General features: G+C 51.3%; 1 protein-coding gene and 1 long non-coding RNA gene across 3 annotated transcripts in view; one reads left to right on the top strand and one right to left on the bottom strand.

Annotated features, from left to right (window-relative positions):
- Positions 1-16,268, top strand: part of pitpnm3 (PITPNM family member 3) — a 59,561-nt gene extending 43,293 nt beyond the window's left edge. Inside the window, exons 7-20 of the mRNA XM_007896635.2 lie at positions 1,442-1,631; positions 2,731-2,850; positions 3,305-3,489; positions 5,180-5,352; positions 5,852-6,022; positions 8,606-8,779; positions 9,270-9,418; positions 9,686-9,802; positions 11,321-11,437; positions 11,815-11,963; positions 12,587-12,736; positions 13,033-13,216; positions 13,780-13,908; positions 15,623-16,268. Of these exons, the coding sequence (XP_007894826.2) occupies positions 1,442-1,631; positions 2,731-2,850; positions 3,305-3,489; positions 5,180-5,352; positions 5,852-6,022; positions 8,606-8,779; positions 9,270-9,418; positions 9,686-9,802; positions 11,321-11,437; positions 11,815-11,963; positions 12,587-12,736; positions 13,033-13,216; positions 13,780-13,908; positions 15,623-15,928 (2,314 nt within the window). The 3' untranslated portion in view covers positions 15,929-16,268. The remainder of the gene's footprint in view (positions 1-1,441; positions 1,632-2,730; positions 2,851-3,304; positions 3,490-5,179; positions 5,353-5,851; positions 6,023-8,605; positions 8,780-9,269; positions 9,419-9,685; positions 9,803-11,320; positions 11,438-11,814; positions 11,964-12,586; positions 12,737-13,032; positions 13,217-13,779; positions 13,909-15,622) is intronic.
- A 1,489-nt stretch (positions 16,269-17,757) lies between these two features.
- Positions 17,758-24,704, bottom strand: LOC103180658. Of its 2 annotated transcripts, XR_006085330.1 has the most exons (5): positions 24,343-24,704; positions 23,113-23,399; positions 22,426-22,521; positions 20,266-20,314; positions 17,758-19,300 (listed from the first exon to the last, which is right to left on the bottom strand). It is a non-coding gene; the product is annotated as a protein PIMREG (long non-coding RNA). The 2 variants fall into 2 exon arrangements; XR_006085331.1 differs by lacking the exon at positions 22,426-22,521.
- Between the last annotated feature and the right edge of the window lie 430 nt (positions 24,705-25,134).

Below are 25,134 nucleotides of genomic sequence, written 5' to 3'. Positions count from 1 at the left end.
TACTGTGCATCCGCTCTATTGGGTCTGCCCATTGAGTCTGCCGTAACTGCGGGGACGGGGGCTGCTTGTGAGGGCATTACCTCGCGCAAATTGGTTGTTGCGTGTTACCTGCGAAAACACACCGTCGCTACACTCGACTTTCAAGTCCTGTGAGACGCTTTGGGACGTCCTCCCGGCGTGAAAGGCAAATTGTTTTAATACTGGAGCTCGGGGCATGACCCCATGCGGTTTTCTTTCTGTTTGTTCGCGTCACGATTCGATCAGCAATTTTTGCTGCTAGTGGCAAAATCAAGTGTTTTTCCCATAAAGGTAGCAGGATTGGAATATATATTAAAACTCCTGATAACTCGACCCTGACTTAACTTGTCAATAACCACTTAAGTCATCCGGCCACATCTACGTATTTATACATATGCCTGGCTCCCCACTCTGGATAACTCGTCACTGAGACACTTTTCCCTTGGAGTGACGAGTTACCAGGAGTTTTACCGTCATAATAATAATGCTAATAATAATCCTTGCGTTTGATATAGCGCCTTATCACGTCGCTCAGTCGTCTCACGGGAGCGCTTCATAGAATATACTGTAAAGTGGATCAACTGTATATTTTGTGGGCGAAACGCCCAGAAAATGCGTTGGTTATGTAAACATTCTGAGAAGCATTCCCTAAATAACATCAGGATTATAACAACCAGCTCTGACAGATGATTCTGCACTGAGCCTGATAGTGTAAGCACGTTAGCAGGAGAGATTCGCCAGCAAGCCCTGCAATGTTTAGCTGGAATGTTGAGCGGAGGAATAATAATCCTTGTGTTTGATCCAGCATTTCAAAGCACCTTTTCATGGGCAATTATTTTATTATTATCATTATAAGTGCAGTGAATGTGTCTTAGACCCACGGTGAGGCCCCACAAACACCCACGTGATGAATGATCTCTTTGTTACAATGCTCCTCGCGTTCGGTACAGCCCTGTTCGTGCCTCAAGAGACGATGTCTCAAAAGCCCGACTGTGCATTTTCCCGCAGTGACTCCCCTTTACAGTAATTCCTCGAATCCTCTATGCGATGCTTTGATGTTTTAAATGGGCATTGAATGCAAGAATTATTATTATTAGTGGTAGTAGTAGTAGTGTTAAATTGGCAATTTGTAGAGTGTCGTGCGCTGGGCAAGTTGAGGATGGAGGTGAAAGGACACCTTGAGTGATTAAATGATTTTTTTCGAAGAAGAATTTGGAAATGAGTCAATGATCATATAATATATAATAATAGTAATATAACAGTCAATAAATATAATAATAATACGTTTGGTATAGCGTCTTTCAACAACAACAACAACTTGCATTCATGTAGTTCCCCTCATGCAGGGTAACGCTGTAGTGACTGTTTGTTTTGTTTGACGAATGCCCGGACTTCACGTTAAAAACCCTTGTGCCCTCTGCAGTCTGAACCCGTACAGCTACGACGAAGGTTGCTTGAGCAGCAGCGAGGACCACATGCCCCTGGCAGCCCTCCCGCTGCTCGCCATCTCCTCCCCGCAGTACCAGGATGCGGTCGGCACAGTGATCAGTCGAGCCAATCAAATCTACAGCGACTTCCTGAAGTCCGAAGAGGGGTCTGGATTCGGTGGGCAGGTCAGTGACGAAGCTTTCCGGGACACTAACCCGCGTGAAGGGCTCCTAGATAAATGCAAGTTGTTGTTGTTGGCCACCCAATTCATTTCATCTCCTAGACGGTCAATGCTCTCAGTCTCAGGATGGGGCTCCATCTTCTATACGATGATAAACTTTACATTTGGTACAGTGCCAAAGTAGTAGTTAGAGCGCTCGCCTCGCAAGCGAGGGGGTCCGGGTTCGATTCCCGGAGTGGGGTGAAACCTTAGGCAAGTTTCCTTAGCCCACAAGCCTCTGTTTACCGAGCAGTAAGTAAGTCGGAACCCAGTTGTTAGTGAATTGGCGGATTGCTTTCTCAGGGGTAATAATCCCTCCCAAAAAATGGTCACTTAATCCACGACTGTCTGTGGGGCGCTGTTGTGGGCAATTGGCTGCCACATTCCGTCCATGAAATACACAGGCCCTGTGTAAATGGATGAAATTTATTCCGTTTGCTATTCTCTCGATGGAGGAGACCAGGAATAAACTGGGGTGAAACCTGCCTTTGGTCTCGGCTCGTCCATTAAGAACCGCAGGTGTACGGGCTGAAAGTAATTCCACAGGAAAGATCCCGCTATTCCGATCGGCGTTCCCATCGCGGTGACAAGCATCGACGCCGCGTGAAACGTGCTTTTAGGTTCGCCTCCCGTGTGATGAAGCGTTCCCGACACAGAGAGCGGTGTTTAGCACAGGATGAAAAATGCTCTTGACGCTTAGGGCAGCAGTGCACAGGGAGCGGAGATGACACTGGATGAAACCTGCGATGGTTATCAGGCGTATCCTTCACATCAATCCCAAATGTGTCACGATGATTCAGCCTGGCCCGCTCAGCCGCGCTCTCCCCTGGTGTGGGTTCAAGCTTAGCCTCATCACAGGAACGTCCAGGCTCGCTCGCGACTGCCAAACCCATCCAGCTCCAGCATCTCCTTCTCTCTCCGATCTCCCCTCCCTCCCTCCCTCCCTCCTCTCGGCTAAACGGGACTTGCTTCAAGGCGTCTCAACGACGTGATAAAAGGCTCAATATCAAATGCAAGGATTATTATTATTATTATTACTCATTCTATGTTTTCCCATTGTACAGGTGTGTTTGATTGGCGACTCTGTGGGGGGAATCCTGGGCTTCGATGCCTTGTGTTACAGTGCTCGCACCACAGCCGAGAGCCAGGACAGCAGCAGGAGGGGGAGCAGCAGCAGTATTCAGGTAGCTGAGAGGGAACTCAAGCTCGACACTGGGGGTTACAATCAGCCGGCGATCATTCCCCCACCCCCACCAACACCCTTTTACGAGTACCGAGGGTCACAGAGGCAGAGTCCATCGTGGGTTTCGAGAGGGACGTAGACGGGTAATTGAAGGATAGAGGCTGAGAGGGGTGTGGGAATAGGGCAGGGCAGTGGGTTTGATGTGAACCCTTTTCTCTGAAAGCCAATGAGGACTTGATGCTTCGAACCTCTTTCCTCTCAATCCCTCCGCCTCGCCCCCTTCCTCCCCAGTTTTAGATCACGACTGAAGACCTTCCTCTTCGAGCATGCTTGCAGTCACCTCCTGCCTTGGGCCGGGGTGGGGGTGGGTGGTGGGGGGGGTGTTGGGGGGGCGGTGAGTGGGTGGGTGGTTTCTGTTACTGACTGCTGGCTCTCCCTTGATTTCCCCCGCAAAGGACAACGCACTTTCGACGGACGAGGCCGGGAGCGGCCTGACCACCAGCAAGAGGCTGAGCAAGAGCAACATCGACCTGTCGGGCATCGATGCCGAGGAGTCGAGGCAAACGTTTCCGCGGAAGCAGAGCGACTCGTCCACCTACGACTGTGACAGCATCACGCAGCATCACGCCTTTCTGTCAAGGTAGTAGTAACCGGGGATGGGTCGGTTGTCGTGCCGCTCGGGAGGGAGTGGGATGGGGTGGGGTGGGCGGAGGGTGGGGGCGGTGGGCGAGGAACAACCGAATACGATTGCGAGCACTCGGCGGGTTGTTATGCCCCCCCACCCCACTCCTCCTTACACACACACTCTATACTTACCCCAAAAAGCGTAACCCACCCCCCAAAAAACAACTGCCGTACAGTTTTTATTTTCCAAAGTCACGCTTTTACGTCCCTGCTTTGAAGTGAGGGGATTCCCCCCCACCCCCCCCACCACCACCCCCACCCCGAAGCTTAATATCATCAGATTTAGTTCTCCTCCCACCTGAACAGGGCACGCGTCTCGCCCGAAAGACATCGCCTCTGACGATGCAATGCTAGCCCCCGCCCCACTCGCCCCTCCTCCCCCATCACCCCCCCCATTCCTTCCTTCCCAATCCCCCGCTATTTCCCCGTGCCCTTTAATGCTTTTATTTTGTAACGAATATTTTGAGTCACTCGATCCGCGACCGTTTGTGGGATGCCGCTGCGTGCAATTGCTGTCACGTTTCAGCCACAAAATACGCAGCCTTCACAGCATATTCTGTGAAGTGCTTTGTGGCGGTTCAATAACCGATGTAAGGCGTCACATCAAATGCGAGGATTATGTTATTATTGTAGATGTTATACGTCAGAGGAGCTATTTTGTGTGACGCGTGCTTTATAAGTGCAACCAGTTGTTGTTATTCTCTATCTAATGATTGAGTTACTGTAGTCACAGAGAGAAATAGGCCAATGTAAAAGAGCTGATCACCATCACTGCTAAACATTCTTTATTAAACTGGGAAAGCACGACAATGGGACTTTATGAATAGGACCCATAAGGCGAGGGATGATAGAACATTATTATAAACATGATGCATCGCGGAATTAAAGTGCCAGCTTCGCTTGCAATGCTTCTTCAAGGCAGCCCCCCCTCTCCCAGGTCCATTTATAAGCTTCCATTAAACATTAAAGTGCTACCGCTGCAGATATCTCTCATTGCGGAGGTGACAACTGTACAAAACTTATCATGAGCGATGTGTTAATGAAACGCTCTTTAATTTCACTCAAGTTTCCGCGAGTTGATGCGTTAATACCACACCCCGCCCCCACATCAAATTAGAAAGGAGGGGAGGGTAAAGGAGGGGAGTTGGGGGAGGGACGTTGAGGAAGGGGTGAAGTATGCAAAACTTGCGATTTGCAAGGCAGAGTGGGAATACAAATCCCTTCACGCCCTGGCACCTCCCTACTTTTCCGACCTGCTTTCTCCCAACTCCACTATCCACCGCCCCCGAACAGCTAGCTCCGGCCTCCTGCTTGTCCCTCGACCCCCCTCCACTCCACCATTTGCGGCTGTGCTTTCAGCCAGCTCCACAACCCACCACCCCCCCCACCCCTACCCCGCCAAAGCTTTGGAACTCCCTCCCTGCCAATCCCTCCGCCTTGCCCGCTCGTTCCCCTCTTTTAGATCACGACTGAAGACCTTCCTCTGCGAACGTGCTTACGGTCACCTCCTCCCTCCCCTCCGACTCCGTCACTGTTAAGATCCTGCCCCGCTATGTGAAGGGTGCTGTGTAAATGCAAGTTGTTGTTGAATATGTTTTTTGTGCCGCGAGGCGCCGGGTTTTAATAAAGATCCGTTTTCCGGACAGCATCCACTCCAGCGCACTGAAAGAAGACTCTGAGCTGCAGAGGACAAGTAGTACCAATTTATTAGATGTAAACCCGGGAAGATTTGACTTTGAAGTCTCCGACTTCTTTCTCTTTGGTTCCCCACTAGGCCTCGTTCTGGCCATGAGACAGACTGTTCTTCCTTCAGTCGACGGTAAGAATCCTTTAACCATCGTGGCCCTTAACTAGGCGATGCCCCGCGCCCCCCATCCCCTCCACTCCGCCATCAGCCGCTTACGCCCGCAAAACCCTGTGCGCCAACCTCGTTCCGGTCGTTGGTACCCTCTGAGTAAGGAAACACTTCCCGGTGCCTGTCCTGAAATTGTCCCTCTTCGCAGCTCGTAAAGCCTGTCCTCTCGTTCTGCCGTCTGGAAGTAAAGTTCTGGGTTTACTCTCATCACGTTCCGTCCCCTCGTGCCTGGGATTTCTAGCTCTGAAAGAAGCCATTCGGCTCATCGAGTCGGCACCAGCTCTCACGGCGAGCTGCCTTGCCCTGTGCCCGATCCCCACACCCCTTCACACACCCGCCTACTTCCCGTGTTGATCGCTGTGCTGTGCTGTCGCTGTTGTTTGGTTCCCCGTTGAGGGGCGCTATGTAAATGCCAGCTGTTGTTTGTCGTTCACCTCACGCCTCTCTATGTTCCCGTCGCCAGTGTGCCGGTTACGGCCCGCCTGCTCCCAGGTCTACAGCCTTTTCCACTCGGCCGATCCCTCTGCATCCCGGCTGGAGCCACTGCTGGAGAGGAGGTTCCATCTGGTGGCTCCGTTCTGCGTCCCCAGGTATCAGAGGTACCCTCTGGGGGATGGCAGCTCAGCTCTGCTGGGTACGATCACCTTCCTTTCCTATTAACCACCTTTATTACCATTCACACCGAACCTGTACCACAGATCGATGGGATTGGGACAGGGGGTTAGTTGGTGCGGTTTGGAGTGGGCTGGCGAGAATGAGGTGGGTGGAGGAAGGGGATTGGTGGTGCGGGAGAATGCGGGGCGGGGGAGGGGGTTTTCAAAGTTGACGGGTGAGGGGAGTGGGGGCCATGGGTTGTGGGGAAGTAGAGCAATGTGGTGGGGTAGAGGTGGGGTGAGGAATATGGAGGTATGGGGTGGGGAGTAAGGTACGGGGTGTTCGGGTTGTATAGTGGTGGGGAATGTGGGCGGGGAGTGAGGTTTGGGGTGGGATGTGTGTGAGGGAATGGGGTGGGGGTTCAGGGAGGAGAAGAAAGAGGGGTTGAGAGGTGAATGGTGACTCGGGTGGAATCTGACGTGAAGAAGCCACAGGTTGGCTTTGACGCCCTAACGTGACAGGTTTAAAGTGAAGGGCTATTGATTGCTTTATTTGTGGACGGCACCTCCGACCACTGCCATCGGAGCATCGGCCTAGACTGTGAGTACAAGGTCACAATGTGGTAGGGGTGCGTGTTGGGGCTCAAACCCACAACCTCACTGAGCCCGGCCTGGACTGGCCTGGACTGGCTTGGCAGCAGATTGGCTTGTTTCCGTGCCGTCTCCCTCGTTGCGAGATCCAATGCGATCAGACAAGCTCCGAGGTTCAGGTTGGGTCATAGCCCCGATGCGTAGTCTGATCCTGTTTTGCTTAGTAAGAGTTGAGAGAAAAGGAGAGAGAGAAAAGGAGAGAGAGAGAGAGAGAAAAACAAGCCACGTGGAGCTCAATCTGGCTCTGTAATAGCATGTCTAAAGGCGTTAACGATTCTTTCGCTGATGGTTTTTTTTTTGAAACGTGTTTTTGCAGTTCATTGCTGGAAGGTAATTGTCAATGTAAGAGCCAAGCCAAACACTAGGCTCTGAAATGACCCTGACAGCGCGCACTGAATCAATGTTATTTACCACCACAATTTCCTTCATCCTGGTGCCTGTCGTTACCCATTACATTAAAGATGCTTAAATGGCTCTAACAATCTGATTAGGGAATGATTTTAACTCCTCTAACGAGCTGGTCACCTTCAAAGCCCCATCCACGGCCTTGCTCCTCCCCAACCACTGCTCACTCCATATCATACCAACCTGTCGGCTCCCCGCCGCTCAGCGGGCTCCATTTCTCCCCCGGGGGGGCGGTGGGTGGAACTCTCCCTGACTCCCCTTCCACCTTTGGATTCTACATCTCATGGTTAATTCCCCTCCAGGTACAGAAATACTTTCTGGTGTTTGTCTTGAAGTTGCCCTCTTGCCCAAGATCTTGGTGCGTTCCGAAAGTATTGTTCTCGTATATTACCTCCGCTCGACCGGCTCCGGTCTCCTGCTTGTCCCTCATGCCCTCTGTTCCACCATCGGTGGCCCGCGCTTTTGAGCGACTACGGCCCGAAACTCTGGAACACTCTCTCTCTCTCTCTCAATCCCTCCGCCTTGGCCCCTTCTTCCCCATCTTCAGATCGGGCCTGAAGACCTTCCTCTTCGACCTTGATCACAGTCGCCTCCCAATCCCTCCCTCCATCCCCCGACTAGGCATCGTGCTCTGCCACTGTCAGGCGCTCTGCGACGCTGGCCTGCGTGAGGGGGCGGGGGGGGGCGCGCTATATAAATGCAAGTTGTTGTCGTCGTTGATCTCGATCCTGCTGAAGGCACGATCACCGAGCCTTTGCTCTCAGCGACGGCAGCTGAGCGCGCCGTCATTCCATATATCAAGCTCGCTAGAAATAACCCCGAGAACATTCGCTCGCTCGTTCTCTCGCGCTCCTCTTTATTGGTGCTTGTTTAGAACAATTTGTTCGAAGCTTCTCCAGTTGAAGAGGGAAAAGACTGCAATCTGCACTCTGTCAAATCAGCTTTCACACAGTGAGTGCAAAGCGCTGAATCTCCCGTGTGCATTATGCCTAGAGAGCGGAGGGCGTTAGAGAGATACAGCCTGCCAACTCTTATGCTATCTTTTGTTGGGAGTCGCCGTAGCATACCGGTTTAGCACTCTCGCCTGGCAAGCGAGAGGACCCGGGTTCGATTCCCGGGCAAGGGAGAAACCTTAGGCAAATTACCTGTCTCCACACGCCTGTGTTCCTACTAGCAGTGAAGTAGGAACCCAGTTGCTAGTTGACTGCTGACTCGCTTTCCCGGGGTAATAATCCCTTCAAAAAAAAATTAAAAAATAATAATTTGGTCACTCAATCCACGACTGTTTGTGGGGACGTCGCTGTGCGCAATTGGCTGCCGCGTTTCGCCCACGAAATACACAGTCAATCCACTTCACAGTATATCCTATGAAGCGCTTCGAGACGTCTGAACGACGTGATAAGGTGCTGTATCAAAAGGCAAGGATTATTATTACAACGGTTGCTCTTCGCAGTTAAAAAAAAATCCTTTGAGGAGTTCTCCCTAAGTGACAAGTTGCTGTGATCAAATAGAAAGATTATCGTTGTGATTGAAACCTCGTTTTTTTGACGCTGTTTTCACTCCCGCAGCTGAAGTCATCCAGAGCCAGGCTGCCCTCTTCCTGGAGACCCTCAAACCCCCCACCTCGCCCGGCTCACTCCTGACACAGTCGCTCCGACTGACCCGACGAGGCAGCCAGACAAGCATCACCAGCGAGGTCTCGGGATCCTCAGAGAACATCCTCGCTGCCAGCATCGCCAACAGTAAGAGGAGGAAAACACCTTAATGTCTTATTGTTCATTTCGTAACATCGGCTCCTCAAAAGCCTTCAGCTTTTCTGCCCCCACCCTCTGGAACTCCATCTACGAATCCCTCCGCCTCGCCCCCCCCCTCCCTCGCCTCCTTCCAGGCCAGTCTCAAGACTTTCCTCTTTGACCGGTGCTTAGACCACCCTCCCCTCCCACCCTCCCCCACCCTCTTGATTCCAAGCCCCAGCTCGGTTGCAAACCCTTAACTGTCCAGCCGCCTTGGGACGTCCTCCCTTCATGAAAGGGCATTGTACAAATGCAATTTGTTGTTGTTGTTCCTTTCCCCGTCCAGTCCTCATCTCCAACCCTGTCCCCGTTTCCCATTCAACAACAACAACATTACATAGCGCCCCTCATGCAGGGTAACGTCCCAGAGCGCTTCCCCATTCCCCGTCTCTGCCCCCATTTAAATAACTCTCTGATCCTCTCCCTTTGCGTCCTGCAGTCACTGCAAAATGGTGGGGAACGAAGAGGATAGACTACGCGCTGTATTGTCCGGACACTTTGACGGCCTTCCCCACTGTGGCGCTGCCCCACCTCTTCCACGCCAGCTACTGGGAATCCACCGACGTGTTGGCGTTCATCTTACGCCAGGTAACACCTCACCACGTAACACCTAATCGTCAGCATTAATAATTTTTGGGGGGAGGGATTATTAGCCCAGAAAGCGCTCAGCTAATCGACTGAAATTCAGGTTCCCACTTACTGCTCGGTAAACATAGATGTGTGGGGTAAGGAAAGTTGCCTAAAGTTTCGCCCCGTCCGGGAATCGACCCCGGGATCTCGCTTGGCATTATTGTCCTCGGAATGCGATGCCAATCGACTGGGCGTATTAAGATCTTGCACTGTTACCAATTGCAGGTGATGAGGTTTGAAAGTGCGGGCGTGAAGAAGAGCGAGGGGGGAGATCCGGGGGCCTGCAGCGAATCCAGCCCGCGGGAGAAGTGGCTTCGCAGACGAACCCACGTAAAGATCCGGGTGTGTATTTGGTTCTCTCCCAACTTTGCTCCGCCCAAAACAGAGTCGCAATACAATACAGTGCCTTAGGGACGCTTCCTGCTTACCTAATTCTAGAAAGTATTAGGCGCAGGTTGGCACGAGCGAAGGCTTGGGGGCGCGAGGAACCTGACTGTGCGTTGGGGGTAACTGCTGGAGTCTGATCAGCTAAAGCCACATAGCTTACCATTGATGTCACTTACTAGAGCTATAAAGGGGGTAATTTCAGGACAGACACTAGGAAGTATTTCTTTACCCACAGGGTAATTAATCACGGGCGTGGAGGAAAGTGGGGTGTTGAGAGCAGGACACTGGGATTCAGTTAAAAAACAGCTTGACGCTGTGATGGGGGGACGATAGGGTGGGTGCTCTGGAGGGATGACATCAGATGGTTCGAAGGGCCTTCTTCGTACGAACCGATCTGGTGACCTCTTGGAAAAACAATTCTTACTGTTAGAGCTTCTCTCCAAAAATAGAGTCAATGGAACGATTCGAGATGATTTGCAATCACTGCCAAAGAGATCTGGGACCCAACCCTGCGCGACATTAATGCGAGTGGTCGTTGTTGTTGTTGTGTGAGGGATATAAGGGTAAGGCAGGGCTGTGGGATTGAATAAACATCTTACTCCGAACGTCTCCTCGTGTGGACCCGATGGGTCAGACGGCCTTCATCCGCGCTGTACGTTTCTAGGATCCTTATGGCTATCCCATGAGCGTCACCGCCACCTTGTGGTGGAAAGCAGATCGGCCCGAGACCGTCCGGCCTGGAGGGCGCCATATAAATCCAAGTTGTTGTTGTTGTTATGCCTTGACATGTTAACAAAGGGATCATTCCGATGGTGGGAATAAAGGCACCGGGGGGGGGAGGCGAGGCGTGTTGGAGTAGCGGGAGTTTGGGGGCTATTTGGCAGTGTTTCTAATAAGATTCCTCTGACTTCCTTGGAACGTGAATTGTGTAAACCTTTCTGGGTTCCTTTACAACTCTAAACCTGTGACCTCTTGTGTCCTCAAGTAATAATAATAGTAATAAAAAGTACTGTTCTTTTACTTTCTCAGTCCCGTTTAAAAAGTCACGCACCTGCATAAGATCCCCCTCTGAGACGCGTTCTCTCAAAAAAGAGCCTCCCTCCTAACCTATCTAATTGCTGCTCATTGCTTATTCCTGTCACACTGAGGATCGTCCTTGATGCTCTGTTGTCTATTCTGCTCTGTTCGGGGGGGCAAGTGGCTGAAAGCTCGGCCGCCGATGGTATAACAGAGGGGACGAGGGACAAGCAGGAGGCCGGAGCCAGCCGAGCGGAGGCTGCGGTTGGTAGAGTCGGGAGTAACCAGGTCGGAGAGGTAGATAGGGAGGCTCCGGGGCAGGAAAGGAATTGTAGACGAGTGTGAGGATCTTTTGACGTCTGGGGATCGCAACTCAACCGACAGTGACTTAGCCCAATGTCGGTCGAGCTGTTCGCTGCCGGTTCACGCTCGTTCAACGTCTTGTCTTCTCAACAGAACGTCACAGCGAACCACAGAGCCCACGACAGCATCGTGGCGGAAGGCGGCCCTCAGACACTGGTGGGGAGGTTCATGTACGGACCTCTGGACATGGTCACCCTGACCGGGGAAAAGGTACGGACGCCACGGGGATTCGGAGCCCCAGCGAGGTTTGGAAATCCACCTGCTCTTAGCCTTAATCCCCTGTCCCCGTCCCCGTTTCCCCCCACACATCAGGGCGTTCAACGCTAGATTGTTCTTTGGATGAGGCGTTTCTCAAAGCGTTCCACGAATCGACTGGCGCCGAGATTCCCAGTTATCGCTGGGCAACCAGAGGCGCGTGGGAGTGAGGGAACTTGCCCGTCCGGGAATCCGAACCCTGATCCTCTCGCTCGCGAGGCGAGAGCGCTGACCACTGCGCTGCGAGTCTCCCCGAGTGTTGTTACTGGTTGGGGGAGGGGGTGGGTGACCTCCCGGCCCAGTCTAAACCATTGTGTTTACCTGTCGGTCAGGTCGACATCCTCCTGATGACTGAGCCGCCAGCCGGGCGGTGGGTTTACTTCGACACCGAGATCACCAGCAGCAGTGGCCGTGTCCTGTACACCATCCCGCAGGGCAAGAGGTTAGGGCTCGGGGTTTATCCTGTCAAGATGGTCGTAAGGTATGTGCCCGCGTAGAGTGCCTTCCACCTGGGTTTACTGTGGGTCGTGCTTAAAAGAATCCAAACAATCCAATCCTGAACATTATGGAAATTCACGTGCATCGGAATGGAATACGCACTCTCATTCTCCCTCTCTCCCTCTCCCTCTCTCTCCCCAGAGGGACTACTCACCTGTTTCCGGAGAGTATCAGGCATAGAGTCAAGGCTCGGGGAAGGGGGAGTGGGTGGGGTGGATGGGGTTAGACCCCGGTGTCTAACCAGCTAAAAGCGAGTGGTTTGCCCATTGAGATTCGTGCCTGGCGAGCTTTCCCGCGGCTTGTCCAGCCAGGACCACTTGACCCTCGAGGGCTTCGGTTTGCAGGGGTTAATAACGGGAGGTGAGCGGGAAGAATTTCTGCCCCAGTGACCGGTCTTACTCCATCCCCAACCCACCCCCCCACAAACCAGAAACTCGCATCAACAACGCATCCGGGACCCCACCCTGCGTGAGGGGCGCTAAATAGATGCCAGTTGTTGTTGAGATGTCCTCCTGACGTGAAAAGGCGCAGTGTAAGGGCTCAGCATCTGGTCTGCACACGTGTGTTATACGTCTAACCGTGTCGTCGGTTGTGACCTTTCCGCAGAGGAGACCAGACGTGCGCTGAGAGCTACTTGACAGTGCTGCCCAGGGGTATGGAGTGTGTGGTCTTCAGCATCGACGGCTCCTTCGCTGCCAGCGTTTCCATCATGGGCAGCGATCCAAAGGTCCGGGCGGGAGCTGTGGACGTTGTCAGGTATTGCGTCGCCTCCCCACCATCCCCCACCAACCTTTGTCACTCACTCCATGGCTGTTGGCGGGACCTGCTGTGCGCAAATTTGCTGCCGTGTTTTACCCACAAAATAATAACATTATTGAATATTATTTAATTGCATTTAATTTAGTGCCATATCACGTCTTCGCGACGTCTCAAAGCGCTTCACAGGATACACCGTAAAGTGAATTGACCGTGTGATTGGGGCGAATTAAAGTCACATCAAAAAATTATTATTATTATGATTAATAAGAGCAATGCTTCCTCTCTGTCTGAAGGCACTGGCAGGACCTGGGCTACCTGATCATTTACATCACGGGTCGCCCGGACATGCAGAAGCAGCGGGTGGTGTCGTGGCTGGGCCAGCACAACTTCCCCCAGGGTATCATCTTCTTCTCCGAGGGTCTGGTCCACGATCCCCTGCGGCAGAAGACCATCTTCCTCCGCAACCTGGTGCAGGAGGTGAGCGACGTGGCTTTTTGAGTGGGAGTCCTGTAGCTCGGCGGTTAGAGCGCTCGCCTCGCAAGCGAGAGGACCTGGGTTCGATTCCCGGCCAGGGCGAAATGTGGGGGCAAGTTTCCTTACGCCACACGCCCCTATTTACCAGGCAGTCAGCAGGAACCCGGTTATTAGTCGATTGGCGGATCACTTTTCCGGGGGTAATAATTCCTTAAAAAAATAATAATAATAATAAACCGGTCACTCGATCCATGGCTGTTTGTGGGGACGACGCTGTGCGCAATTGGCTGCTGCGTTTGGCCCACAAAATATGCAGTCACCGCACTTTACAGTATATTCCGTGAAGCACTTTGAGACCCCTCGAAGACATGACAAGGCGCTACATCAAATGCAAGGATTATTATTATTATTATTATTTTAATCGCCCTCGTCTCACGCCTGCCCCAAATCCTGTCGAGTTTCCTGTAACTCTTATGGACGTTTCACGCAGCTCGCACTCTGCGTAAGTCAGATCCCGTCCGACACAACTCACGTGAGGTTTCACCGTACGCTATCCTCTGTTACAGTCCCACATCAAGATCTGTGCCGCTTACGGCTCGATGAAAGACATCTCCGTCTACAACGTCCTGGGCATGACCTCGTCTCAGATCTACATCGTGGGACGTCCGTCCAAGAAGTATCAGAACCAGTGCAAGGTAACCACGGCAAATACACGTAAAACACGCTCACGCACACACATATACACACACACACACGCGCGCACTTTGTGTTCAATTCCGACTGGTAGCCACCAGAGGACACTGTATAACAAGCTGGTGCAGAGCACAGCGCGAATGCAACGCAAGGATTACTATTGATTAAATAACATTGATCCGTCTTGAGGTCCAGGCCGAGAATCCCAGAGAGAAAAAGAAATTCGCGGGACCGTTTGCGGTGCCAATCGGGCTGCGCGACCCAACACACGGTCACTCCGCTTCACGACGAATCCTGAGAAGCGCTTTTGAGACGTCCTCCTGGCAAGCGCGAGGCTTCCTATCGAATGCAAGGGTTGCGATTTCTTTTTCTGCGTTAATTTTCTCTTCTGTCACTTTCTCTGATTTACGCCAGGTTAAAGGCTCTTCATTTGCGTTTATTCTGTGTGTGTGTGTACGTGTGCGCGTAAAAAAAAAATCCCAACCTGAATGGGACGACAACGGCAACGGTTTTGAAGACGTCCCAAGAACAATAATAGTCAGCATTATGAGTGAAAGAAGCTTTTATTAATTACCCTAAAAAAAAACATTGCCTCAGGAAATAATTTCCTTTTTTTCCGGGAAAGCTGAAAGCAGATGGAGAGGGATATATAAAAAATAACTTGTCTTAGATCCTCTCTGCTTTAAACCCTGAATGAATTGAGACTTGACGTAGCCAGGAAGGAAATACCAGACTGGGTCAATGATATATGTAATAAATAACATTCCTTGCATTTGATATAGCGCCTTATCACATAGTTAAAGAAGTGCTTCTCAGGATATACTGTAAAGTGAATTGACTGTATATTTTGTGGGCGATGTCCACAGCAGTAAGTGTCCCACAAACAGTGGTGGATTGAGTGACCAAATTATGATCAGTATTTTTTTTAAGGGATTCTTACCCCTGGAAAGCGATCCGCCAATCGACTAACAACCGTGTCCCTACTTACTGCAAGATGTGTGTGTGTGTGTGTGGAGTAAGAATACCCGCCTAAGGTTTGGCCCTACCCGGGAATCGAACCCAGGTCCTCTCGCTTGCGAGGCGAGGGCTCTTATTTACTCAGAAAGCAGAAACGCTTTTCTTTATTTACGTGTGAGATTCCACCATGGACACAGGTCCATTCTGGTCACTGACAGGCACTGGACTGAGCGGGGACGACGAATGACCTTCCATACCACTGGATCTAACTGAGTAGCTTCCCTTCCCACCCTCCAACCCCCTCACACACACACACACACACATTTATATTATTTTACTCTTTCAAATATTCCTCTAATTCTCTTTCAAAAAACCAGTTCCCCTCCTCCCCTCCGCTCAAGTTCGTTCCATTCGGGGTTTCTTATCGAAAACACTCGGATGTCTTTGCACCGGTCGTGTTAATCGTCTCCTAACTCGGGAGCGCTGCTCCCCTCCCCTTTTCCTCCTCCGTTACTCCCTCGCTTGACCGGCTGCGGTGAATTAACGCAAGCGCGGCGCAGATTAAGCGATTAAACCGGATGCTGCGAGCCGGCTTGCACGAGTCCGCCGGCCAAACCCGGACTTGGCGTGAGTAAACTCGCGTTAGGCGCTCCGGCCCCGACGGACGCGACTCGGGGGAGTTCGTGCTGGTCCTGCGTTGCGCTGTCGATGGCGAGTTGACGGTTTGACCCTTGACACTCCCCCCCCCCCACCCCGCAGTTCCTCTCGGAGGGCTACGCGGCTCACTTGGCCCAGCTGGAGTTCGGGCACCGCTCGCGGGCCAAGAAGAGCAACTCGCGGATGATCCTGAGGAAGGGCAGCTTCGGGCTCTCGGCCCAGCCCGACTTCCTGAGGAAGAGGAACCACCTGCGCAGGACCATGTCGGTGCAGCAGCCCGACCCTCCCTCCTGCAACCACAAGCCCGAGCGAGCCCAGAGCCAGCCCGAGACAGGCAAGGACGAGAGGCACCCGCACAGCATCGCCTGGGCCCGCAGCGGAGGCTCCAAGTCAGAGCCCTCCGTGTGAAGGCACGAGAGGGTGGGAGGGGATGGGTAGAGAGAGGGGGGGCAGGGGATCTGAGAGGGGTGTGTGTGTGTGTGCGCGGCGGGGGGCGAAGCAAAGTAGTTCAAGCACGGTGCTGGTCTCCTTCTGCCTCACTCCAGCTTCGTCCATCCATCATCTCCCCCGCCTTCCTTCCCCCACTCCCCCCACCGCCTCTTTGCAACCTTCCCAAACCTGGACTCGGGAAGATCGGGAAGGTGGATGGAATCCTTGTTTACGTGAAGACACAGCAGTGCTGTGTAAATAACAACACAAACAACCAAACCAACGAACACAAAGGAACTTCACCACCTCTCTCCTCCCCCCCCCCACACACACACACACACCTCTTCCAAAAAGAAAGGAATGAGAGGGGAAATGAAAAGACCACTTTCATAGTTTGGCCAAATCTCCGTTGTTGCGTATCGATCGGACCGTAACAACGGGTTTCCTAGCTTTAACCCTACATTCCAGTCGTGCTCTGGTCGCTGCCGCTGTGCAGCGAAGAGGGTGAAAACGGTGCAACTCTCATTATCTTCCGACTGGAGAGACAGCGAGCAAAGAGCGAACAACCAGCAAAGCGACGGAAAAGAAGTTCGAGGAAAGAGAGCAGCTCAGGCGAGCTCTTCGCTGACGGGGTGATGCCAGTTATCGCAGGCTTGATGATAATAATCCTTGCGCTTTGATCTAGCACCTCATCGCCTCGTCGAGACGTCTCAAAGCGCATCACAGGATACGCACTGTAAAGTGGACCTACTACGTATTTTGTGGGCGAAACGCGGCAGCCAATTGCACACAGCAGCGTCCCCACAAACAGTCGTGGATTGAGCGACCAAATTATTATTTTTTGAAGGGATTATTACCCCCGGAAAGTGATCCGCCCATCGACTAACAACCGGGTTCCTACTCACTGCTCGCTTAACAGGCGTGCGGAGTAAGGAAACTCGCCTAAGGTTTCGCCCCTGCCCGGGGAATCGAATCTTATTAATTATTAATATTAATAATTGATCAGAAGAGCCCGTGTGTTCAGGCGAGACCAAACGAAACGTGGAAAGGACTTTTCCGACGTGGGTTAAAAGCTTGCTTTTCGGATGCCTGGAAATGGCCGGCGGGCACGCTCCCCAGTGGCCCCCAATCTTCAGTCCATCCGAGTCTCCTCCTGTTCATTCCGTCAATGAGCGAACGGAAGCCTAACTTATGCCGTAGCTACAAACTATAACCCATCGCCCTCCTCCCTGAGGTTGTGAAGCCGAGCGGACTCCCAGCAATGAAACGGGTTGGATTCCTCGACCGTGACACGCTCTGTACATACCGGGAGGTCAAATATAGCCACCAGCTTGCCCTCTCTCCACACCCCCCCACCCCCAACCCCCTCGCCAGCCCCTGCCCCCAAACTCCGAGCATTTTTTCGTGAACTGTTCGGTGAATGCACTTTACGTGATGACTTAAATGGATCGGCGTCGTTTTTCTCTCTGATGTTGTGTTGGAACGCACCCTCGCCTCGCGTCGGGACGCCCGCAATTGTCCCCTGCCCCCCCCCCCCCCGTCTCGCTTTGACCAAAGTATCTCTCGTCTCTTTCCGTGTCGAGCACCTAACGAACCCATTTTTGTAGCGTGTGTAACGGTGAGTGAGCACTCGGGCGTGGGGTGCGGGGTGGGGGGAAATGATCAAAGTCTTTTAAATATTGCAGTCTGTACGTTGGTTTCTGCTCCTTTGTGGTGAGGATGAAAGACGCTGTACTGTGAGTGAGTAAACCCTATCTACGTCTCTTGACTTTTGTACGTGCACAGTTCTGGGTGTACTGACTGTGAAGAGTTGTGTATGATAAAGCACTGTTGTCATTTCTAAGAGAACGACTTTATTTGTAACATTTTATTTGGAACAGTTATTTACTATAATTATTATTGTTAATAATAAAAAATATGGTGGTTGGTTTTTGTACAAAACTTTAATAATAATCCTTGCATTTGATCCAGCGCCTTATCACGTCTTCGAGACGTCTTAAAGCGCTTCACAGAATATACTGTAAAGTGAATTGACTGTATTTTGTGGGCGAAACGTGGTAGCTGATTGCGCACAGCGACGTCCCATAAACAGTCGTGGATTGAGTGACCAAATTATTATTATATATATTTCTTGAAGGGATTATGACTCCCGGAAAAGCGATCCGCACAATCGATCAAACGCGTATAACACTGTTTTTAAAAAAAAAACTACACGGAAAAGTTACGCACAAGACCGTGCAAACCTACGTAAAGAAGAGATACATTTAAGGGGAAAACAAAAGTAGATTTAAAAAAAACTTCAACTGTAAACTACACAAATATATAGATATATGTATATATAAAAATGCGACGTGGAGCCATTAATGAGAGCTCTGTGTCAATGTCGGATCTTGTAGACGAGCAGACACACTGGGACCATTTGAAAGTTAACGGCCAACGTATAAAAACATCTATAGAGGGGGGTCAATAATATAATTTGTTCAATAACATGATGGGAAGCAGGCAAAGTAAGCGGTTTCCCTTGATGGAACTTTGAGATTTTTTTTTCCTTCAGAGACTCCAGCTCGGAAATTGGTCATACATTTAGCAACTGTAAAACTTATTATTATTAGATGATTATATGATTGGTAAAGATCAGACTTATGTGGGCTTCAGTGCACGCACTATAAATCACGCACTTGCCTTAAATTTAGAATTAGGTCCCCTAACAGAGGGTGGAAACAGTGACGGGCTGCGTTAATTATCACCAGTGGCAGAGATCAGATCAATGGTTCAGTGTCTCACAGGTGATAACCTAACATCACAACTGTCACACTACAACATGACCCACCCGCAAAACAAAATGCATCGAGATGTGCCCCTAACCCTCAGTGAAAATGTGAGAGTCACAGGGATTCTCCTACACAACAGTACAGGAACTGAGAAAGAGAGAGAGCGAGAGATTTGCTGCCTTGTTTCGATGGGAATATACATAGAACGGCAGCTTTTGTACACGGTGCAAGCAGCGCACCCCGATTTACAGCCACACACACACACACACAGAACAATAACAACAGCAAGTTACTTTGGATAGCGCCATTAACATCAGGAGAACATCCCAAGTCACTGGGCTACATACAGATGGGACACCACACACACACACGTTGCAGTATTCTGTGCGGAACAGAAGCCCGTCCCCAAGGCCTGGGAACTAAGACCCCCCCCTCACACGCTGCGGTGTTTGCCCGACCATCTGCTCACACCAGCAGCGTCGAAGGAATCTCAGTCCTCCTCCGAGACGACCACTTCCGACCCCGACATGTCAGCACGTTGTCACACACGAGACGACGGTAGTTCTCAATGGCACGTCCCCTGCGGGAGAGCGAAGCGGACGCAAGTCACATCACGCGGGCGTGGTGGTGGGGATGGGAAAGGTTGGGGAGTGTGGGACTGGGGGGGGAAAGGTTGGGGGTAGGGGGGGAAAGGTTGGGGTGGTGGGGGGGAAAGGTCGGGGAGGTGGGGCTGGGGGGGGAAAGGTTGGGAGTAGGGGGGAGAAGGTTGGCGGTGGTGAGGGAGAAAGGTTGGGGTCATGGGGGGGGGGGAGAAAGTGGAAACGGGTACGTGTTACCCACACACACACACATGCTGCCAGGTTCAGGATGCAAGTTACACTGCGCCATCGAGCGATCTTCTGGGAGGGGGTGGGGTGGGGGAAAGAGAGGTGAAATTCAAGTGTGTTAATACAGCAGCCAGAGTGTCACCCAGTCGAAGAAGAAATAAAAACAATATAAAGGATGTGCACATGCTATCAACTGCAATGACACTTGTCTGAAGCAACGGCTACTAGTGGGAGCAGAATAGCGTAGGAATCACAGCGGCTCAGCCCAACAAACACAGCAGTACAGTGTATTAGTGACCAGGGAAATAATCGCTCGCAGCTGTTAATCGGAAAGCCAAGGTCCGATTTTCCGGTGGTTTTCCTACCCGACTGTACATGTTAAACAGTTGTTAGATACCGAGTGCATCACCGAGAAGGGAAACTGAATCACTGATGGTCACCGAGAAGGGAAACTGAATCACTGATGGTCAGACCTACAGCAGTGGAGGCACAAACACAAGGGCATGTGCCAAATAATTGGAAGACGTTTAGAATCCATGGTTGTTGGTTACGTATCGTAACGGCTGCAGTTCAGTGACCCCCCCCCCAACGTGGATTCAGGGGTTCGTTTAAAGGTTCCCCTCCCTCCCTGAACCCAATCTTGTGTCAGGTCAGGACCACACACGGTGATTTGGTCTCCCTTTGTAAGCGCCGTACACTCACGAACACCAAGCGTTACCTCGTTTCCCTGGCTCCTTCAGAAGTCAATGAGACAGAGAGCCATGTCACTGACGACAAACAGAAATGAACACAGAAGAGTTAGCAGCTCGTCACTTCTCAGTGCCGTTCACGTCCCAGTGCGGGAATCGCAGAACATTCGCACTCAGCGAGCCCTAAAACGCGGGTCGGGCTAACAATAGCCATCCTCGCATTTGACACAGCGCCTTATCACGTCGTTGAGATGTCTCTAAAAGCGCTTCCCGGGATAGATTGTAAAGCGTAGTCACCGTGGTGTGCTTGTGGGTGCAACAAGGCAGCACAACAGCACACAGCGATGTCCCACAAACTGTTATGGAATGAGTGACCAATTGTATTTGGGGATGATGGGCCCGATGCTGAGAGAGAGGAACTCTCTTCTCTTTTCGAATAGTTGTAGTTGGATTGGAATATTTCTCTAGCCTCTTCTTCAAAAGGGTGAGAGCTGAGCAGTTAAGATTCTGTTTCTGCTTATCCGAGGGTATGTGGAGTCAAGCATTTAAGGAATGCATTGCTGGAAAACACACACACACACACCCTGTGTTCTGGATTCCAGGGTCCACAGAAGCATGAGGGGCCTCAAACAGGTTTCCTTAGAACCGCTCCCTGCAAACGGGCGTGGATAAACAGGCGTGGAGTCCCGTAGTGTACTGGTTAGCGCGCTCGCCTCGCGAGCGAGAGGACCCGGGTTTGATTCTCGGGAGGGGCGAAACCTTAGACAAGTTTCCTTACTCCACAAGCCTCTGTTTACAGTGGAGTTTTAGAGCTGTTTGATTATGTGGATGGTGGAGTTGGGGAGACCGAATGAAACCGAAGCCAGACCAGACCTCGGCATATTTATACTCAGTGTACATTAGATCAGGAGGTCACCCACCACGGGTGGGTGAGAATGGGGAAGTGGGAGGAGTAGATGGTTCTTATAAAACATCAGAACTAAGTTGGAAAAGAGACTTTGTCTCTTCCCGCTCTATTAAGTCATCCAGCGATCTTAAACTGCTAGGAATTCCCCAGCAGTAATTTCAAAATTACAGACTTCCCCACCACTATATTCCCCTTCCCTAACAAAAATAATCAAGTTAATGACAATTTTGTCGGCAGTCACCAGGCAGTCACTGGTTAGGCAGTTTTTACAGAATTTTAGGCAAATTTTCCAAAGTATAATTTGATAATTAAAGACATTGTATGATTATTACTTATTAGATTGCGGCATTCATTTCATTTTAATCATTCTAAGGTTTGAAACAAACACATGGAGCATTGCTCCATCTGTAGAAATCTGTGTTTAGTGCTTCTGAATGCGGGATAAAAGTTGCATTCAGTATCCACAAGTCCTTAAAAAACACCCCGTCTTTTCTAGTACCAAAATGAAGCGGTTAAAAAGAAAGAGACCTCTACAACGTATAAGCTATTTGTGGACCTTTTGAATTCTTGACGTCCGCATTTGAAACTAAAGAGAAACTTGTGTCAGCCACAGAAATCTCTCTGTATCTCTCTGTTCAGTCACTGAATCATTGCAGCTCGGCAAAAGAACAGGAAATCTCATTTCCCTTTGCTAGGCTTGGCCAAGCTCTGGGGCGGGGGCGGAAGCCATTCCAAGAGGGATTTTGAAGACTGAGAAAAATGTACGTCTTGCTCCACAGAGGAACACTTGCAAACTGGAGGACACAGGCTCGAATTGTAAAGACCAGGACAGAAAAAAAACCAATAGGAAAGTCAGAGACAGACAGACACACACACACACATGCACAAGAAGTAGAGAAAACCGAGTGAAGAGAGAAGAGGTGGATAAGGAGAGTGAGAGACGAGAAAAGAGGCAGAGAGCGAGACTGACCACAAGAGAGAGGGAAAGTGAGCCACACACACACACACAATCCCACTATATACCTGAAAGAGAAGGCGGGGAACAGGTTGAACTTGAAATGTAACCTTCTTCCCTCTTTCAGATGTCGTTTGACGGGCTATGAATTTACTTTTTTTTCCGTACGTAAAGTTGAACGTCCTGGTTTTCCTAACCTTACCCTGTCTGCGCGACGTCCTGTAAAGTGCTTTGGAACAAAAGGTGCTTAAATAAAACCCAACCGACTATCACCATCGTCGTCGGGGGAATAGCCGAGGGGCACAGTCAGGTCGGAGATGCACGTACCTCTCCTCCTTGGCGATTGCTTCGTCAAAAACTTGGGACAGACGTTTCAGCTGGCCAATACCGTGAGCGACGCTGTCGAGATCTCGCTCAAACTGTCTGCGAGCACACAAGGTTACGGGCGATGAGAACCACCGCAGCTTAAATGGCACCAGTCACCCAGGATTATTGTCACGGAAATGCTTTAATAATCCTAATAATAATAATCCTTGCATTTGACACAGCGCCTTATCAGGTCGTTGAGACGTCTCAAAGAGCTTCACAGGATATGCCGCAAAGTGGAGTGACTGCGTATCTTGTGGGGCGAAACGCGGCAGCTGACTGTGCACAGCAGCGTCTCGCAAACGGTCGTGGATCGAATAAATAATGGGTTCCTACTTACTGCTGGGTAAACAGAGGCGTGTGGAGTAAGGAAATTTGCCTGAGGTTTTAGCCCCACGCGGGAATCGAACCCGGGTCCTCTGGCTTGCGAGACGAGTAAGTTAACCACTACCGTACACGACTCTGGCAATATCTGCCATCAAACACAGAGAGCATCTTTAATGCCCACCTGAACAAAGCAGCTCTCTCCCTCTCTCCCCTTTTATCCCCACCTCCCTCCTCGCCCCACAACACGCCCCCCCCCCTCACCCCGCCAACAGTGTCGACAAACACACCAACCCCCCGCACCCCCCCAGGTCGATGGCGTACCTCCTCCTGCCGGCCGCCATGGGCGAGGCGAAGGGACTTCTGAGCGCGGCCGCTCGCACGGACCTCCTGAGGGGAAGCCCCCCCCTGCTCCCCAGGCGAGCCCCATCCCTCCGCTCGGCTTTGCCCAACCCCGCCGGGGTCCGCTTGGCGCCGGAGGCCGGAGTGCGGGCCCCGGGGGTCCGAGGCGGGGTGCTTTTCCTCGCGTTGCCGCGCCCCCGGTGGGGCGAGGGCTTCGGAGGCGTGGACACCAGGTAGTCAGCTCGCCTCTGCCGTCCTTTCTGCAGCCTCTGCCGAAGGAAAGATGGGCAATGCGCACGGTTACAATGTGTGATAAACCCTGCAATAGACTACCCCCACCCCCACGCCGCAGATAAAATGAGGCTCCGTTACATATGTCTCTACCCCCACCCCACCCCACCCCAGCCCCCTCCTCCCACATCAAATCACCGCACACTCTGTAACAATAACAACAATCCTTGCCTTTAGCGCCTGGTCCCGTCTCAAAGCGCTTCACAGGGTTTACCGTACAGTAGAGTGACCGCGTGTTTTGTGGGCGAAACGTGGCGGCGCTGCAGGGGCCGCGCAAGCAGCCCCGGAGCGAGTCGGAATCTCGGGTTTAAGCGCTCCAAGACGCTACCATGCGCGAAAGGTGCTTTGTAAAATGCAGGTCGTGTATAAAAAGGAGCTTCTCTGGATGTTTTTTTGGGGGTGAACATATGGGATTAACATCTTTCAAACAGGGTCAAACTTACACCCTTTGAAATGAGGCCAGAGAAGGAGGGAGGGAGGGTGGGGAGGGGGGAGAGAGAGAGAGAGAGGATTAATGTGCATCATATTGGGGGGGGGGGGGGCAAGTTATTTCTGTTGCATTTCAGATAATGCAAGGATTATTATTTTTATTATTATTAATTACGGTGACACTCGCACGCGTCTCACCTTTCATACATCGTATAATCAATCGAATTCAACCTAATTCATGCATGCAGACTAAAATAATAATAATAATAATAATACTCGCATTTGATATAGCGCTTTTCACGTTGGGAGGATGTCCCAAAGCGCTTCACAGAACACACTGTAAAGTGAATTGACTGTATATTTGTGGGCATTTTTGCAGCATTTTTCTTATATTAAAAAATAACGTGTTTTTTTTTGGGGGGGGGGGAGGAGTGAATGTATCAAGACCCCCCCCCCCCCACCCACGCACACACACACACACGCGCGCCTTACCAGGGACATGTTACCCAGGGTGTTCCTCGCTGTCCGGCTCAGGGTTTGCATGGTGCTGGATTTCTTCCCCACCATCTCCAGGCGTTCCCAGCTCGGGGTCTGGTCGGTGTTGCACAGCACCTGCTTGAGGGGCAGCCGCTTCCTCAGGGACATGCGGGCGGCGTGGAGTGACCCGCAGGAAGGCAACTCCCTGAGTTTGCTGCCGGCGTCTCCCCATCCCGGGCTCTCCCCCCCCTCCTCCTCCAGGGCTCGGTGCGGCTTTCTCCAGCCGCTCCCCCCGGCCTCGGCCAGTCTCTGCAACACACTCTCCATCGTTAGGATCCTCACCAGCTTTCTCTCTCTCTCTCTTCCCCCCCCCCGCCCCACTCTTTCTATCTTCTCCCTCTCTCCTTTTTCTCTATCTCCTTCTCTTTCCTTTCTCTCCTTTTTTTCTCTCTCTATCTCTCTCCTTCCTATCTCCTCTCTTTCTTTCTTTCTTTCTTTCTTCTCTGTCTCGTTCTTCTTTCTCTCTCCCTCTTCTCTCTTATTCTCTCTCCTTTCTCTCTCTACCTATCTCTTCAGCTATCTCTTTCTCTCTCTCTCTATATATATACCTCTCCTCTCTCTATATATATAGATATCTCCTCTTTTCTCTCTCTCTCCCCCTCTCTCTCTCTATATATATCTCTCCTCTTTTCTCTCTCTCTCCCTTTCTCTCTCTCTCTATATATATATACCTATATACACCTCTCCTCCTTTCTCTCTCTCTCTCTCTCTCTCTCTCTATCACAGTGAGTGCATCTCTCCCTCTCT

Source organism: Callorhinchus milii, unplaced genomic scaffold, assembly GCF_018977255.1.
Source record: "Callorhinchus milii isolate IMCB2004 unplaced genomic scaffold, IMCB_Cmil_1.0 Scaffold10, whole genome shotgun sequence".
In the NCBI taxonomy this organism is placed as follows: Eukaryota; Metazoa; Chordata; class Chondrichthyes; order Chimaeriformes; family Callorhinchidae; genus Callorhinchus; species Callorhinchus milii.
The sequence above is the reverse complement of the archived record's forward strand: the minus strand, read 5'-3'. Positions and strand labels throughout refer to the sequence as shown.